This window comes from Pagrus major, chromosome 23, assembly GCF_040436345.1.
Source record: "Pagrus major chromosome 23, Pma_NU_1.0".
Taxonomy (NCBI): domain Eukaryota; kingdom Metazoa; phylum Chordata; class Actinopteri; order Spariformes; family Sparidae; genus Pagrus; species Pagrus major.
Window position 1 is genome coordinate 24,350,556 of NC_133237.1, and position 16,145 is coordinate 24,366,700.

Sequence of the window (16,145 nt, forward strand, 5' to 3'; positions counted from 1 at the left end):
TGCATTTTGCTGATAATACTTCCATACTTTTACTTGTATTGGAGTATTTTTAAGTAAATAATCTGAATATTTCTTCCTCCACTGCTGATAAAAACTGTTTTGTTGCAGTTTCTCACTATGACCTGAAGATGGCAGTACACACCCATTGTTCTAAACACACTTAGGTATACAATCCCTACAACATGACACCACACAGTATAATGTAGTAATTGTTCTTGATTGTATTATTACCTTTTTATGACAGTAATTGCTGTGTAATATTCAGACATATTGCATGAATTGGTTTTAATACCTGTACTTTATCAGTTCTGAACACTTGTGGAGGAACACAGAGGGAATCCTCTTAACCGGGTAATCTCTGCACCCATCTGCTGTCACAGTCATCCACCACGTCCAGCCTCCAGCAATATGCTACTGAACCAGCACCAGTGAAGGTAAGAGGGCTCCTCTGAGAGAGAAAATCAATGTTCAGACTGTAAATACAAGATGGCATGTGAACATGTCCTTCTGCTTATCTCCTTCAGACCATGCTGCTGTCTCCTCAAGCGGAGAGGAACTGGGAGGATCTGTGTGTAGTGCTTGAAGATGTGCTGGAGGACCAGTCCCACAGGCAGCTGTTTGCCTTGGAGCTGGGCTCCGGGACTGGGCAGCATGTCATACGCTTTGCCCAGAAGATGCCCTTTGTGACCTGGCAGCCATCAGACATCCAACAAGAGTCTCTGGACAGGTTTGTGTCTCATAGAAAAAGGGCTTCTATACATTCTTGTTTCTGAAAATTACAGGATTAAACGTGCATACTTATTTACAGCATTAAGGCGTACGTTGCTGCGACCCATGCAAAGACTGTGCTGCCACCTGTCCACCTGGACGCCAGTGAACCGTGGGAGAAATGGGCAGATCTTTCTCGCAGCTCCTGTGATGTTATTGTTGCCATTAACCTACTGCAGTACAGCTCCTTTAAAACAGCACAGGTAGGCCTGCTTATCTAAAAACAACTGTTTATTTGTGAATCGTTGAATATATTAGAGATATATCAATGATCAAACTATGCCAGAACCTGTTTCATATCATTTCTTTTTTTAAAAATAATTTCCCAAGGGTGTTTTCAACGGAGCAGGGCAGATCCTCAGGCAAAATGGCCTTTTGATAACATATGGGGTATGTACCAACAGCTGTTGAGTTTATTATCCACACATGTGAGTGTGAAGTGTAAAAGCATTGGCACAATAGACTTTATCAAATTTACACATTACATAATATTAATCACATTGCAGGTGTATGCTATTAACGGCACCATCACACCAAGTTGTAACGAAGACCTGGATGCAGAGATTCGAAAAATGTGAGTATGCGCTTATTTTCTCTGCTAACATGACAACTTGTGTCTGGTGTAGCTCTTCTCGTAGAGTGGAAATAGACTTATTTAACTATTTTCCACAGGAATCCAGAGTGGGGTCTCCCAGACATCGACGTGTTGAGACAGCTGGCCTACGGGAACGGGATGCGTCTGGAGAGGATGGTGAGTGACGTGCTGTAGCTCGGGGTCACTACTTGTTCATAACTACAATATACTGCAGCTTTTATACCTGTATTGTTTTTCATTTCCAGATTGAGATGGAGGAATACTTCAAATGCCTCATCTTCAGGAAACTTTAACGAAGCCAAAGTGCAAGAAGAAGAAATAACTGTTTTTATATACTCGTAATTCAGTTGTATGTTAAAAGGTAACTCCACCAATTACCGATGGCATCATCAGCGTTGTTTTCTCAGACATTTAAAAGCTTCACAGTCACAGATGTAAGAATACAACTGTTTTCACAGGCTGAATAGTTCTTATGAGTAACTGAACTTTATGTGTAATATTGGTGAAGTGTCCCTTTAAATCACATTTTATCACATCACTCATCAATGTAACGTCATGGCCTTTACACTTGTACAATAAAGTTGAAACAAATATGACTTTGAACACTGTAATCACATGAATAAAGGTTGTCGTGCTGTACGTCTCTTTCTTTTGATCCACGTGCAGGGTTATAGAAGAAAAAAAACAAGATGAAGCAAGTGGACAATAAGAACCAGATATTTATTAAATATAATTTCAAAATTACTTTTAAAGTCAGACAGATCAGTTCGATGGAATAAAGAAGTTCACAGATAGCAACTGAAGGGTTACAGAAATCACTGATTTGGGTGTGTGATACATACATGCGCCGCGTCATGTTCGCTCTGCAAGCAATTCAACGTTTCCGGAGAGCAAAGTACACTTTAGAAAAGCCCGCTCAGCCGTACTTACAATGTTTATACCTTTATATGTGACAGTAAGAACCAAAAGCACACAGGTTGTAACGCCTGGAGGCTGCTTGCAGTTGATTATATGTTAAGGTTTTATGCTTCTGTCAGTCTTGTCTTGTGATATCGGCAACACAATCATCTTAATAAAGAAATGCAGGATGCTTTTAGAGTTGTTGTACTGCTTTAGTATGTATGTTTCATGGTTACCAGTTCTGTAATTCCAATGATTTAAACTATAAAAGTATATTAAGTGAGGATTTAAAAACCACCCTGCTAATTTCTTAACACTCCTCCCACAATGTACAATCCCTGCGATGTGTTTCATCATGTAAGAAACTACATTAAAAGACACGCTATAATCCGAGCAGTGCACAACAAATAAATGCCAAAACAAGACGCCCTAGTTTGTGTGTGCATGAGGGGATGGAACTGAAAACTACAGCTGGAATGGCAGGCTGTGAACCTGAGATGTGTTTGGTGGAGTTTATTTCAGGCCTTTGACTACACTTTGTCTCCGTTCTTTATCCCCACACCGTTTCTTTAACAGCACCAGCACTTACAGATGATAGGTTGCAATAATTCACTTCCGTTTCAGGAAAATAATGAAGAATTTAACATGCAAATTTTGCTTTAGAAAAATAAGAGACAAAGGATGGTTATGTCTTGTCTTTTTTTTCTCCTCAATTATTATATTTTCTTATTCATTTGTAACTTTAATACCACTGACTATTTCTGAGCTTCAGTTATTCATTTAATAAGGAAATACTACATACATATCAGCTGGAAAGAGGGAGAAGGAGGAGAACGAGGAGGTGCAGGAGGAAGAGGAGGAGGAAGGTGTGGGTTATGGTGCTCTCTCTTGCAGTATCTTCCCGTTCTTCAGCGAGGGGAGAGGCAAGGAGAGCAACAGTTCTGCAACATCATCACAATATTTTACATTGCCACAACATCACAGCGAGGTGGGAGGTTGGAGGTGTGTGTGTGTGTGTGTTTCCAGAGGGTGTCCTCAGAGTCCAGAGAGTGAGGGGGAGAGACCAAAAAGGAGGAGAGAGAGAGAGGGTGTAGTGTGTCAGATGCTGCAGCACGTTGGCGTTCAGTCGAAGGAGATGAGCTGTGCCTCTGCGCTGCCGGGCACAACCTGAGGGGCCTGCTGCTGCTGCTGTTGCTGCTGCTGCCCTCCAGGAGGAGCCACCTAACAAGAGAGGAACACGGTTAAAGTAAAAACGGGAAGATAAGGGAGGATTGAAATAGACTGAATGAGGTTAAGATACCAATAAACAAGCTAGTGCTAACAACTGGCAGCAAAGGAAGAAGGAAGAAGCAGCTGACCTGTTGGTACATGGGCTGCTGGCCTTGCATGTAGGGCTGTTGTGGGGGCATATTGGGGTCCTGTCCTGGCAATGCCGAAATCATATTCTGCATGCTGTACGGCTGGTAGCCCATGTAACCCATACCGTTAGTGGGGGCAGGCTGGGACATGGGGGGCATACTCTGGGCCTGAGAGACCACATTCTGCACAGAACAAAACAACAGTTAGTGGGATCATTATTTGTAGAGCTGCATTGGTTAAAAAAATGAAGTCCAGCATTATTTGTCTTTAAATAATTTGCTGGTAGTTCATTAGTTTGTAGGGATTAGAAAATTAAAGTGGGAGTCAGTCAGACCTGGTAGCCCTGTGTGGGTGTAGGCTGATAGTTGGAGTAGGGTGGACTAGTAGTGGGCGGAGCCTGACCAGGAGGCGGAGCAGGCTGCCCATTGGTGCCTGCAGGCTGGTACATGTACGCATTGACCATATTTGGATCTGAAAGAAGAGAGGAAACAGAAAAACACTTGAATAGAAGTCTTAAATTTTCATGTCAAACATTTCCTGAAAGTTACCCAGAAGTAAAAAAGTATTGATTTCTCTTCACGTTTCTTCTTGTTGACCCCCTCACCTGTGGCAGCACCGGGCATGGCCTGGTACTGTGGTGGTGCTGACTGCCCAGGCTGGTTCATATAGATGTTGTGCATAGGCGAACCCTCCACAGAACCAGCAGGGCTGAAGGTGCCCGGGTAGCTGGGTGGAGCTCCAGGCTGGTACACCACCCCTCCTGCCACATTTGGCGGCAAAGACTGCATCTGCATGACGGCACATACACAAATTAGCCATCCATTTTATTTCAATGGCAAAACATCCACATTTGAATTTGGTAGTTTAGACAGCAGGTGATGGAGTGTGTGTTGTGTACCTGGGCGTAGGGCAGAGAGAAAGCAGGCATTTGGGCTCTCATCTGGATCGTGTGCTTCTGCTGCTCCAGACGCATCTGCCTCTCCTTCTCCTGCTCCTGGAGGCGCTGGATGGCCAGCTGTCTTTGCATCTCCAGGTACTCCTGCAGTTCAAAGACAAAGGCTTGTGAGCACGGTGATAAATTGTGTATCGATATCTACACTTTTTTTCAAGAATGCCTCGTTTTATGACCTGCTTTTTCTGCCGCATGATCTCCAGTTTCTGTGCCAGCTGGATCTGCCTCTGTCTCTCTGCTTCCTCTGCAGCACGACGCAGCTTCTCTCTGTGTTCATCCCGGAGGGCGTTGAGGGCCGCCCGAGCATCGCGGACCTGAGCCAACTTGTCCTGTAGCCCCTCGTAGTACACTGCCGACAACATAAACGACATGATGTGATCAGCCCAGTTGCCAGAATACAATGCTGGTGTTGTAACAGCGTTTTAACATTTGTTAGCGACAGACCACTGGCAATTTTTAACAAGACACTGGGACATTTTCCAGCCATGTTATCGGCAACAAAACCAGATATTTTTGTCGAGACGTTGGGACAATTTACAGCCTAAAAACCAAGTACTTTTAACAACATGTCAGTACAATTTCAAGCCACATTTGTGGCGAGTGAACCAGTTATTTTAAGCCAGAAGACAATCTCTTCCTAACCTAACATCTATTCTGGGGATTGAATGTGATAGTTTGGAGACTTGACACGCAGAATGAGACTCACATCGCTTCTCATCTAGCTGGTTGAGGATGTCCAACAGCTGTGGATGCATGTTGTTGATGGACTGGAAGAGTGAAAGCACGGCGCTGTCGTTGGTGATGCTGCGCCCACGCATGTGGTTGCTCTTCATGCGGTTGAGGAAGGTGGTGACGGCATTCTGTAGAGCCTTCAGGAACTGCTCGTGGTTCTCCTCTGACTCCCCGTTCTGGTACTGCTGCTGGAGGTGGATATGAGAGGGAAGCAAAGCACAGAATGTCATTTGAGGTCTACCCACACTAAAAAAAATACAACTACCAACGTCTTCTCTCAACACTAATTTCAACATACCTCCACTATGTTGACTGGCTGAACCGGGACGTGAGTTTCTACAGGCTGACTGATCGCCGGAAGAGGCTCAGCCAATGGCACTGGAGCAGGGGCTGAGGGGGTGGGACTCTTGCGAGCCTCTTCCTGTTTCTTCTCCCAGTATGTTCTGTTCAGGTAACGAGCCAGCTGGAAGAATATGACATAACAATGAGTATCATAAGTATAATGTCAGATTTCCATTAGTCTGGCTTAATGCTGGTGTAGGAGATGGATGCAACATGTACCTCAGGGTCGACATCTTCAGCTGATGGAGCAGAAGAGTTCTGCAGAGAGTAAAAATAAAGATATTTAATCAACTTGGTATAAAAGAAGTAGACCTTAGGATCTTGTTTTAATCATGTTTGGTTGTGTAAATAATTCAGTCTTACCACAGGGGAGGTGTAGAGGGTGCTGACAGGTGGTGCTGAGGAAGTCACCGGAGTGGGATCAGCTTTGGGATACATTGAGTAGGAGTTCTTATGCCTCTGTAAGTAGACACACAGGTATGGGTCAGTTTGTCTCTATAAACAGGCAGTTAAGATAAAGATAGAGTAAGATTTCAGCTGTGCGACCCACCATCCTCTCCTTCTCCTCGGCCTCGCTTTGGGAAAGAGCGATGGCCAGCTGAAGCTCCTCCTCCTCTTGAAGTGCTGCCTCGTCTCTCTTTGGGGGCATCTGGTGAGAATGGGTTGGTGAACTATCACCTTTCTTCTTTAAGAAATTTATTTACACTGTGACCAGTTTGCCCCTCAGCTACAGCAAATACATTTCCATTGATAGTTTGTCAATGCTTACCTGTGACTGTTGGGACAGCGGGCTGGTCAGGTACTCAGGAGGCAGCTCGGCGGGGCCTGAAGCAGGGGCTTTACCTTCAGCTTTCCTAAGGGGAGGAGACAGGGAGGGGTGGCTGGTGAGGAAAAGGGATCAGGGAGGACAAACAATCTTTTAAATTAGAGGAGAACATGCTGCTTGAAACAACAAAATCCAAACACAGAACATGCAGCAGTGAATACATCTGTTTATGGACAAAATCAAACATCACATCATTTTTTACCAAATACCTCAATAACAATACTGCGAACATAGTGTAGGGATGACTATCAGACATTTTTGATAAACATTTATCATCAGTATCGTGGATATAATAACTAAGTGGGTAAAGACAAGTGTTAAAACAAGTCTGGTAAGTTCAGAAAAAGACATCACTTTACTGTAATGTATCCTTTAAAAACAGGAAAAGACAACACTTATCATAACATGAAATAAAGATATCCAAAACCTAAGATGATGTATAGTACTCCTGTCACCATAACGATGTAATAGCTGTGTTGCTCAGCCGTACGTCTGTCAAAGCTGAAAAATCTTCTACGTTTGTTGATCAAATCATATGAAATGTTATCAAGGGTTTGATCTACATTCAAATTTGGATCTGCATCAAAACAAACATACTCATGCAGAGTTTCATAGTCAGTCAGAGTCAATACGACTGAATAATGGCCATCTACATTTTTAATGTAGCATAAAACCACATATAGACCAAATGCAATTCAATTTAGCTGCACTGCTCAGAGTCAATATATGCTTACATCATTTAAAAGTGCACAATGTTGTTAAATAAAAGCCATTTTTGACATACAAACTATTGTCAGATTAAAAGTACTGAAAAATAACAAATACATGCATCAGTTTTCTCAACTTCCAACCAAATTTCAGTAAACTGTTTTTGCAATAAATAACTCAAGCACAAACTTGGCAAAGAACACACAACATTTGCCAACAAAATCAAGAGCACAAATAAGGGCGAGTGATTATACACAAGGCATTACATTAAATGTTTGTAAACCTTTTGCCGTAATCCAAAACACAATCGAGGCTGACAGTGATCAAAAACAGATAATAACATTCCCAAGACTGATTCAGAGGGCTACGATTCAAAAATAAAACAATTATCAATGCATCATGAGACACCAACATTTCTGAATTCTGATTCCACTGTGTGATACTTTTTAAACACAGGGTATTTGTAATGATTGATGAATACAATAAAGCTAAGAATGTACTTCCTGTTATCTTTGCTCACACTCAGCCATCCTCACTAAAACGTATGAAGTAGCCCAAGAATATAACATGACGCTAATGTTCAGCCAGGTTTTACAAAATTTTTACATGTGATCATAATGTAGAGAATTTGGTTTTAAATTTCCGATTATTAACGTTTCTGCATTGAAACATAATCTTTCATGAGACAATGGTGATGCATCATTGAATCGATCTTTCCCCCAACCTTCTGGTAAGCACTGCATACTTAGGTTAGACAACAAACTGTACAGCAGAACTTGGGAAGGAGATTAATTTACAATGCCAGCATCACATTGCAGCTGATAAAGTAGTTCTCTACAATTTATGGAGACAAATATAGACACACTATCCACAGACAACACACTTCACACTCAATCTGGCGGTTCAGGTCGGGGGGACTCACTTGTTAAGCAGCTCAAAGCACGGCTCGCACACACGCACTTCCTTCTCTATGCCAAACTTGGGAATGGTCGAGTACTTAGACGAACACTTCCCACAGAAAATCTGGCCACAGGCTCGACAATGGTGCTGGAAAAGGAAAGTAGACAAATCGAGGTCAACTTCCGCACATGCGCTGTAAAAATACACTCCACACACACACTCTGCTGTAAATGAATGAAGGAAACCATAAAATCTCCAGCTGCCCTAGTTTCAAGAAAGTCCAGCCTACCTTTCTGGTCATCACTCCAAACTGGACTCTGCATCGGTGGCACTCCTCAGCGTCAACCCAGTCTGGAGCCTGGACAAAGCAGACAGACATCACATGTGAATACAGATACGGTGGAGCAACTAAACCACTGGAGCTTAGTGAACAGTCATCCTCTCTTCTAAATATAAATCATCCGCTTTATAAAACCTAACTCTGCTTCACTGAATCAAGCAAAAACAAAATATCTCACCCTCTCAGCTGCAAACATCGCATCACTCTCCTTAAACTCGGGGAACACATGACCTAAAGAGAAAAAGAAAGAAAAACAAACCCATTACACAAACAGTATGACACCAGCGGCACATTAACAATGAAAGTAAATGTCTGAATAAAGGACAAAACAAACAGATGTTGGTGTTTTTCTTAAATCTAATTCTTGCTAAGTCAGGGTTACAAAACATTCATCTTGGTTATTAAACTTTCAAGAAGGAACAAATTAAAGTAAAATCCAGCTTATGTGTCTTCTTACCTTCCACTTTCATGATCTGATAGGTGTCCTGAACCACCTTATATTTGGGTTCGTTGCGGAAGGCGTGAGCCCAGGCCTGGATCAGGTAAAGGATCTTGTTTCTGACGTTTGGTTCTGTCTGTTTCTGGTGGTAAAGGAACCACAGAGGGTAAAATATCTCTCCTGACAGCTTTAACTCCTTCTTGTGCTTATACTCTAAACTTCTGTTTGCATGACTGAGCTTTTCAAATACAAACTGAATCAAACCACAGTGTTTGGCAACATGAACTGAGGTGGTAAGTCCCGTTCTTTGGTCTGAAAAAAAAAAAAAACCCTCCTGTCACAAGGTTATGACATCATCAGGAAGTGGAAACCAGCATGGGCTGCCGGAGCTTGTGTCACATGACACGGTGAGATCCAATCAAATACTGCTAGCTCATGCAATCAGCTGCCCGACTGCAGTGAGCAGTTATCGTGGTGAGAGAGAGGGCGATAAGACTTTGTGCCAAAATAGTCAGACAAATCACCTTGTCTGTGTGGAACAGGGTGAAATCACTATGTCCACATTTTTAACTGCTTGTTTACATGGTATTTTGATGGAGGCGAGAAGGGAATGAATATAAACCACTTCTACAGGATTAGAGGTGAAACAATTATCAAAAAACTTTACATTTGGTTAATTAATTCAGTTATTTTGTCGCCATATATTTGCTGCTTCCAGCATCTTGAAAGGGACAGTTCACCCTCAAATCAAAGTTAAAACGTTTTCCTCTTTCCTGCAGTGCTATTTATACATCTCGATGTTTTTGTTGTGAGTTGGAGTGATTTGGACTGAACTACACTTGCCAGCTGTATCACTGCACAGAAGGAAACATGCACCTACTCATGGACAAGAGGTTCCTGCTCCTGACAACAGGGGATGTAAACATTCATATCATCCTCCTCGGCCAAGCTGTAATGTTAGCTAGCACAAGCCTCTCATCCAGGAGTATTTGAGGATAACCAACAGCTTTCTTTATATCACTGTATATTTGTAACATATGTTTGGGTTGTGGACTGATGGTTGGACAAAACAAGACATCTGAAGATGTTACCCAGGGCTTTCATTATAGTTTGCATTTCTCACTATTTTTGGATGTGTTATAGGCTAAATACTAAGCAGCTTAATTTAAAAAAGACAGACTATGTGATCATAATCATAAACTTGAGCTGCAGCTCTGAACCAAGATCTATAAATGCTGCAACTTCTCCACATACGTCCGCAAATTCAGCCTCGCACTGAAAGGACAGTATTGACTGCAGCTGAGGTCAAAACTCATGCTACGACATGTTTGTAACTTATGTTGGGACTTTGAAAGTTGTATTTAGAAATCAAACAGAGCAGATTTATGAAGTTAAGCATATTAACGGAACAAAGTTCACCTTAAGTAAATCCTTCAGTTCCTCCATAGTTTGTTTACTCGCCACCTCATCGTGGACCGTCTGGCCACAGTTCTTCACCACTGACTCCAGGACCTGAAGGATGAGGCCATGTAATGTTACACACGTTTTACCAAAGCAGCCTTCTCCCAAAAAAACCCCCAAAAAACAGGTGACAAAACTGTTTCCAGTTAATTACCTCAAGTGCATAGAGGGCCACATGTGGGTTTTTGTCATTCAGCTTCTTCTTAATGGCCCCGATGGCATATTTAGCTCTGCAAGGACAAAAACAAATGTTGCTCAAAAGGATAAATCAAGTCAGCAAAGCACACACTTAACCTGAGCTATTTTCAACTTCAATAGCTCGGGATATAAATTACATAACATAAATCAGAGGGAAGTGGGCAGAATCACTCACTGAGCGTCTCCTTGTCGGATGAGATCACAGATCTGCAGAATGGATTCCCAGTCAGTCTCCAGCAGCAGCTGACTGGTGGCTTTATCTGCAATTAGTACAGATGTTTAAAGCTTTAACAAATGTATTGTCTGTCTAATGTCTACCACACAATATCTGCTTCATTAAAGTAAATATGTCATCAAGATTATAGGCCTCCTCCTCTCCTCGCTACAGTTACAGATCTGCCTTATGGAAAGCATTTATTCCCAAAATATTGACTTTGGCCTGACTTTGACTGGAAATTGGTTTGTGGTAATAATTTAACTAACTGTATATTCAGGAATATGGAAATATGTGCAATCGATGTCACAATACCAACTGACACACAGGGCTTACGGTGGGTTTTGCATTTGTGGTCTTGTGTCACCATCTAGTTTTGGGGAACTTTATTACGTAAGCCGACGGTGTTCCTGTGAATGGTTGTGTATTTCTAAATCTCTGCGGTTCAAATTACATCACCACACAACGATCTCACAAAAAAATACTGTACAGGAGTTTCTCAGCTGGGGTTTAAAGGGTGCAGAGGCTGATTTTTTTTTTTTTTAATCCTGGGGGCCCCAAAAAGGTTAATCCGGCCCTTAATGTCAACTGAAACTCAAGTAAGAGGTTTAATACATAACTGGCTTTTACATTTTCAACATGACTCATGAAACCAGTTTGACTAACTACATGATAAGAGAAGGTTGCTTTATTTCCTGGGTTAGCTCTTAAGTTAGATAAACTAATTAGCCATCTTGTGTCACCTGTGATGCAAAGGTGTCTAATTCAGTGTAACGTTGATCTATTAAAATAATAGATAAGGCAGCTAGTTATAATGTTAGCCATCTAGCAGCTAACCCACCTAATCAACCTGTTGTAGACTTTTAAAAAAACAAACTTAAGACAACAATAAAAGTCACGAGTATCTCACAGATGACACTGCTGTGCTTTTTCAGTTACATTATCAATGTTAATAACAAGCTAACGTTGATGTTTTGTCGTCTCAAGGCATCAACAGCCTGGTTTAGCTTAGCTACTAGCACATAGATAACACAAGGATAAGCTAACGTAGCGTTGAAAGGACAGTGAAGACAAATAAAAAGGACGAACGAGACAATATTCGCTGTTTAGTTGCTAAATCTCTCTCCGGGCCTCCGAACAATAGCAGCGAGATTTGGTAGCAAGGCTAATGTTAGCTAGCTTGGCCCGAGAGAGCCACAGCCCCAGCGCCTGTCAAAACAATACGCTGGAAAAACATCGCACTTTGACTCACAGTTGGCCGATAAACTACCGACTTAACGAACGAGCCGATAACTCACCCAGGAGCCTCTCAAATGTACCGCCACCTTTCCCCATGTTGGATCGAGCGTCTTTAAAGCAGCCGCGGAGGAGTCTCGTTTAGTCGGCGGAGTCCTGGTATCTTCACCGCTGTTAGCCTGTTAGCTTCTGTGCTAGCCGCGGAGCACAGCTGTACGGCTCTTCCTACTTCCCACTTCCGCCGTGAAACAACAACAACACGCGGATTTTCTCCCTCTAGCGACCGATGACGCGCCGACAGGTAGATTTAACGAGTTAATAACCAGGTGAATGTTATCACAGCTCAGTCAGCAGAGGCGGAGGGATGTTTACACAGGGCGACATTCACAGCGCTGCACATTTGTGAGGCAAGCTAACGGCTAATGCTACATGAGTACAGTTACATCCAGTGTTAGAAGTACATTTACTCAAGTACTGTTGTACTCCATTACATCTACATGACCAAACAGTGGGTGGTGCAATGTAGAAAAGTGCATTTACTCAGCTATAGTACTTAAGTACAACTTTACTTAAGTATTTCCACATTTCAGAGGGAAATATTGTACTTTTTACTCCATTACTATCTATAAAACAGAGTACGAGTGAAATGTAACAAAGTACATTTACTCAGGCACTGTACTGAAGTACAACTCTGAGGTACTTGAACTTTACTTAAGTATTTCCATTAGTTACTACTTTATACTTCTAGGATACTCCACCACATTTCATAGGGAAATATTGTATTTTTTACTCCATTACTATCTATAAAACAGAGTACATTTACTCAGGTACTGTACAAAAGTACAATTTTCAGGTACTTTGAGTATTTTCATGTTATTCTACTTGATACTTTTATGTTATTCTACTACATTTCAGAGAAAAACATCATACTTTTCACTCCATTACATTTACTTAGTTACTAGTTACTTTGCAGATTCAGATTATTAACACAAAGACAATAAACTAATACATTCTGATGTATTATTATATATTACTGTAAGCTACCAGCAATATATATTAAAGTGATGTACTCAATAATGCGTTAATAATTCATTAATGTGACATATTATACATTATTATTCTGAAATAGGCTACTCTGCATTGTAGTACTCTGTACTGGTGGTACTTATGGTACTTTAAACCAAATAAAAAGTACTTTATCCACTAGTTAAGGAGCAGATTCAGATTATATAAATCTATAATGACCATATACATATATATTGATGTATTGTTATACAGTAAATTAAATGATATATAGTCAAAATGAGCCCAATCTTGATCACATGGTAAGTTAACACTCTGGTTTTTCTTGACCTCCAGTGGTATTTATTTCCACACCTTGCTGCAGTGATGTAGTTGTACTCCAGGACACTGCGACACCACTGTTAGGTGTGGTTACAGGTGTAACCAAGCACACCTCCGTCCACACCCAGTCAGTGTCACCAGAGTTGAAACAGGCGTGACACTTTCAACCAGAGAGGCCAGCAGGACGCTGTCATGTAGCTTCTTTTTAATATTCTGCTGTTATGTTGGACCCTTTAATAATTGTCTGGTATAATAATAATTGTCTGTCACATAACATGTCTGGTTGTGTAGTTGAACCTGTGGATGGTTTCACCAATGAATCATTAGTACACCTTTAATCTGTATACTTCATTGTTACCTTGAGAGCCACTTTGAGACACTGCACTGATTATTTACAACATAAATAGTTCACTTGTGTCACTCTATGTTCTTCCCGTTACAATTGTACAGTAAAAAAAAAGCCTCACTGTACTCACAGCATTGCGTTACCAACATTGGTATAGGGCTACTTAGGTCATGTATGAGTCACTACCTGGCACTCGGGACACTGGTGCCCATTGTTGTTGTGGTGCTGTAATGCTCTATAAAGTGGCATTGTGCTGCTCCGTCCTCTGCTGTTACGGACAGAAGGAAACACAAAACTGACGGATCCACACATCCCTTCACCACTGTGATCACATTTACTGCTTATGAGCTAAATGCTTTTCACCTGGTTTAAGAGATTTAGCTTGGAAAAGGTTTGAATTCACTGACAACTTTGTTTTAATTTACTTCAAAGTAAAGGAGCACAGAATCTGAGGGATCTGAACAATGTCTCATGAATAAAGATTTTTTTCCTCTGTGGCTTGTAACATCCCACATTTCATGCTTACACACACAGAGAGACGCTGACAGATAGGCTGGCAGTGCACATTCAGAGAGCTGATCTGTTTTATTTGTTCATGTAATTATCAGTTTGGACATCCAAGACAGCTGATGGGATGGAAAATCTAGTCAGCGTAGGAGGTTCTGAGAGATCCTACTTGTTGCTAATTGAAGGAAATCCAGGATTTTTAGGTTGTAAATAGAAGGGTGATGTATTTGTCTTTGTCCCTGGTACCGGTTAGCCGAGACACAGCGGAGGAGATGGAAGATACGAGATGGTGGACCACAAACACACACACGCAAACACACACTCTTCACAACAATATGGCACCACACGCAAATGTACACACAACCCCATTGTTCTATTGTTCTCCTCCACTCAGCAGAGCCCATAGTAGTGTTTACATAAATGAGCAAAACAAAGCTTTTCATTTGAAATCTACTGTACACAAACGTGAACACACACCATGTCCCTCAGAAGAGGATTTTGGATTTGGACGACACTTTATTGTATTTGACACTGACAGACAGAGGAAACAGGTTATTGAAGGAGATCAGGTATGAAATAGTGAAATGAGTTCAGTTTTCCCCAAACAGCCTCCTGCGGCTTTTCAGAGGAAAAAAGCAAACTGAAATAACATTAAATATAAAATAATTACAAGAAGCAAAAATCAAAAGGAGAGGAATCGGGTTTGTCATCGTTGGGGGTGTATTTGTGGGACTAGAGGGCTTTCAGACATTTTGGAAACTTAAACATAACCTTTGACTTGTGTGGCAGGTGCCCTGCGAGGACTACTCTCTCCACTGCTGAAGGTGGGAGAGCCGGGCATGCCCGGGGGACTCGACCCAGCGTAGAGCAGTGATCCCCCGATGAGCAGCAAGGCTGATGCCCCCCAGCCGATGTACAGGGCCGGGCCGAGCTCACGCTTGTGTGGGGCCGCCACATGTGGATCGTAGAAATCCCTGATGATGGAGTGGGCAGTCCAGCAGATGGGCACAAGGTAGAGGAACCCTGCGATGGCAAAAAGGGCGCCGGATATGCGAGCGATGCGGGCCTTCACACTGTTTACACCGATGCACTTGGTGCACTTGACTCCGAGGACACCCAGAGCCAGAGCCATGCCACAGATCAGGATGGAGAGCACGGTGAGGCCTCGGGCAGCCTGCATGTCACTGGGCAGAGCCAGCAAGCTGTCGTACACCTTACACTGGATCTGACCCGTGCTCTGCACGATGCAATTCATCCAAAGACCTTCCCAAATGATCTGAGCCGTCACGATGTTGTTGCCGATGAAGGCAGTGACTCGCCACAGGGGGATGATACAGACTATCGCCCCGCTCACCCAGCCCACTATGGACATGATCAGGCCCAGCAACTGCATACCCGTGGTTGCCATGGTGAAAGGTGTTGTTTGACTCAGATGGAGTTGTCTTGGTTTTTATTTCAGTCTCTGTTTGTTGCAGAGGGCCCACTTATAGTCCCACAAAGAAATGTGACAGTCTACAGTACTGGAAGTATTGTTCTCCACTCTACTGGATCTTCAGTCTGTGGGTGATGATGTCGTCGAGTTCAGCTCGGATCAGACAAGAACAGGTGATCCTGAAATACAGAACAAGACCAATTTGAATGTTATTCATCGTACGGGTAGAGCAGCGACAATCACAGATACAGAAACATTTTCTTACTACGTACAGCGTTGAGCATAAGTCCTGATGAAAAGACTAATGGAGAATATTTATCATAAATATTTGGAATCGGACCGGGAGGCCCATGTTTAGTGGATTCCAGTGAGAAGCGCAGAGAATAGCCGTCTTTGACACAGCTGTGGGTGTCGAGCTACGCCTTGCCGGGTGAGTGGATTATCTCAGAAAAACATGAGGAGATTCTGAACACAAGCATCTTTCATGAAGGCTTGTAGAGTGGGCCAGGAGGACCTATGTCATCTATTATCACAGCTCTCAGTATC

The 16,145-nt window shown here is 42.3% G+C and overlaps 3 protein-coding genes across 11 annotated transcripts; 1 reads left to right on the forward strand and 2 right to left on the reverse strand.

The window, feature by feature from the left end:
• The first annotated feature begins 527 nt into the window (after positions 1 to 527).
• LOC141018973 (methyltransferase-like 26 B) lies at positions 528 to 1,693 on the forward strand. The gene is made up of 6 exons (XM_073493729.1): positions 528 to 727; positions 809 to 971; positions 1,099 to 1,158; positions 1,275 to 1,342; positions 1,441 to 1,519; positions 1,609 to 1,693. Exons 1-6 carry the CDS (start codon positions 528 to 530, stop codon positions 1,654 to 1,656), a joined length of 618 nt encoding a protein of 205 aa, XP_073349830.1. The 3' UTR covers positions 1,657 to 1,693.
• Positions 1,694 to 2,064: 371 nt separating this feature from the next.
• Positions 2,065 to 12,179, reverse strand: hgs (hepatocyte growth factor-regulated tyrosine kinase substrate). 9 transcript variants are annotated; one of them, XM_073494000.1, is made up of 20 exons: positions 12,033 to 12,179; positions 10,696 to 10,780; positions 10,477 to 10,552; positions 10,281 to 10,373; positions 8,880 to 8,997; positions 8,601 to 8,653; positions 8,372 to 8,440; positions 8,105 to 8,229; positions 6,418 to 6,529; positions 6,199 to 6,297; positions 6,012 to 6,107; positions 5,868 to 5,906; positions 5,605 to 5,769; positions 5,281 to 5,494; positions 4,751 to 4,923; positions 4,521 to 4,661; positions 4,227 to 4,410; positions 3,957 to 4,093; positions 3,622 to 3,804; positions 2,065 to 3,484 (listed from the first exon to the last, which is right to left on the reverse strand). In XM_073494000.1, the coding sequence occupies exons 1-20, from the start codon at positions 12,067 to 12,069 to the stop codon at positions 3,386 to 3,388; spliced, it is 2,298 nt and encodes a 765-aa protein (XP_073350101.1). In that variant the 5' UTR covers positions 12,070 to 12,179; the 3' UTR covers positions 2,065 to 3,385. The 9 variants fall into 9 exon arrangements, with proteins under 9 accessions (XP_073350101.1, XP_073350100.1, XP_073350103.1 ...); XM_073493999.1 differs by having other exon boundaries at positions 8,880 to 9,003; positions 12,033 to 12,166; XM_073494002.1 differs by having other exon boundaries at positions 6,418 to 6,502; positions 8,880 to 9,003; positions 12,033 to 12,156.
• A 2,500-nt stretch (positions 12,180 to 14,679) lies between these two features.
• Positions 14,680 to 15,577, reverse strand: cldnk (claudin k). The gene has a single exon (XM_073493751.1). It carries the CDS (start codon positions 15,573 to 15,575, stop codon positions 14,928 to 14,930), a length of 648 nt encoding a protein of 215 aa, XP_073349852.1. The 5' UTR covers positions 15,576 to 15,577; the 3' UTR covers positions 14,680 to 14,927.
• Positions 15,578 to 16,145: the final 568 nt, after the last annotated feature.

Excerpts from the sequence above, each read along its gene's own strand:
- LOC141018973 (XM_073493729.1), top strand. The coding sequence starts at position 528 with ATGCTGCTGTCTCCTCAAGCGGAGAGGAACTGGGAGGATCTGTGTGTA. Across the intron at positions 972-1,098 it reads GCTCCTTTAAAACAGCACAG|GGTGTTTTCAACGGAGCAGG; the intron begins GTAGGCCTGCTT and ends TAATTTCCCAAG. Across the intron at positions 1,520-1,608 it reads GGATGCGTCTGGAGAGGATG|ATTGAGATGGAGGAATACTT; the intron begins GTGAGTGACGTG and ends TTTCATTTCCAG.
- hgs (XM_073493994.1), bottom strand. The coding sequence starts at position 12,069 with ATGGGGAAAGGTGGCGGTACATTTGAGAGGCTCCTGG. Across the intron at positions 10,781-12,032 it reads TACATTTGAGAGGCTCCTGG|ATAAAGCCACCAGTCAGCTG; the intron begins GTGAGTTATCGG and ends TACTAATTGCAG. Across the intron at positions 3,805-3,956 it reads CACCCACACAGGGCTACCAG|AATGTGGTCTCTCAGGCCCA; the intron begins GTCTGACTGACT and ends TGTTCTGTGCAG.
- cldnk (XM_073493751.1), bottom strand. The coding sequence starts at position 15,575 with ATGGCAACCACGGGTATGCAGTTGCTGGGCCTGATCATGTCCATAGTG.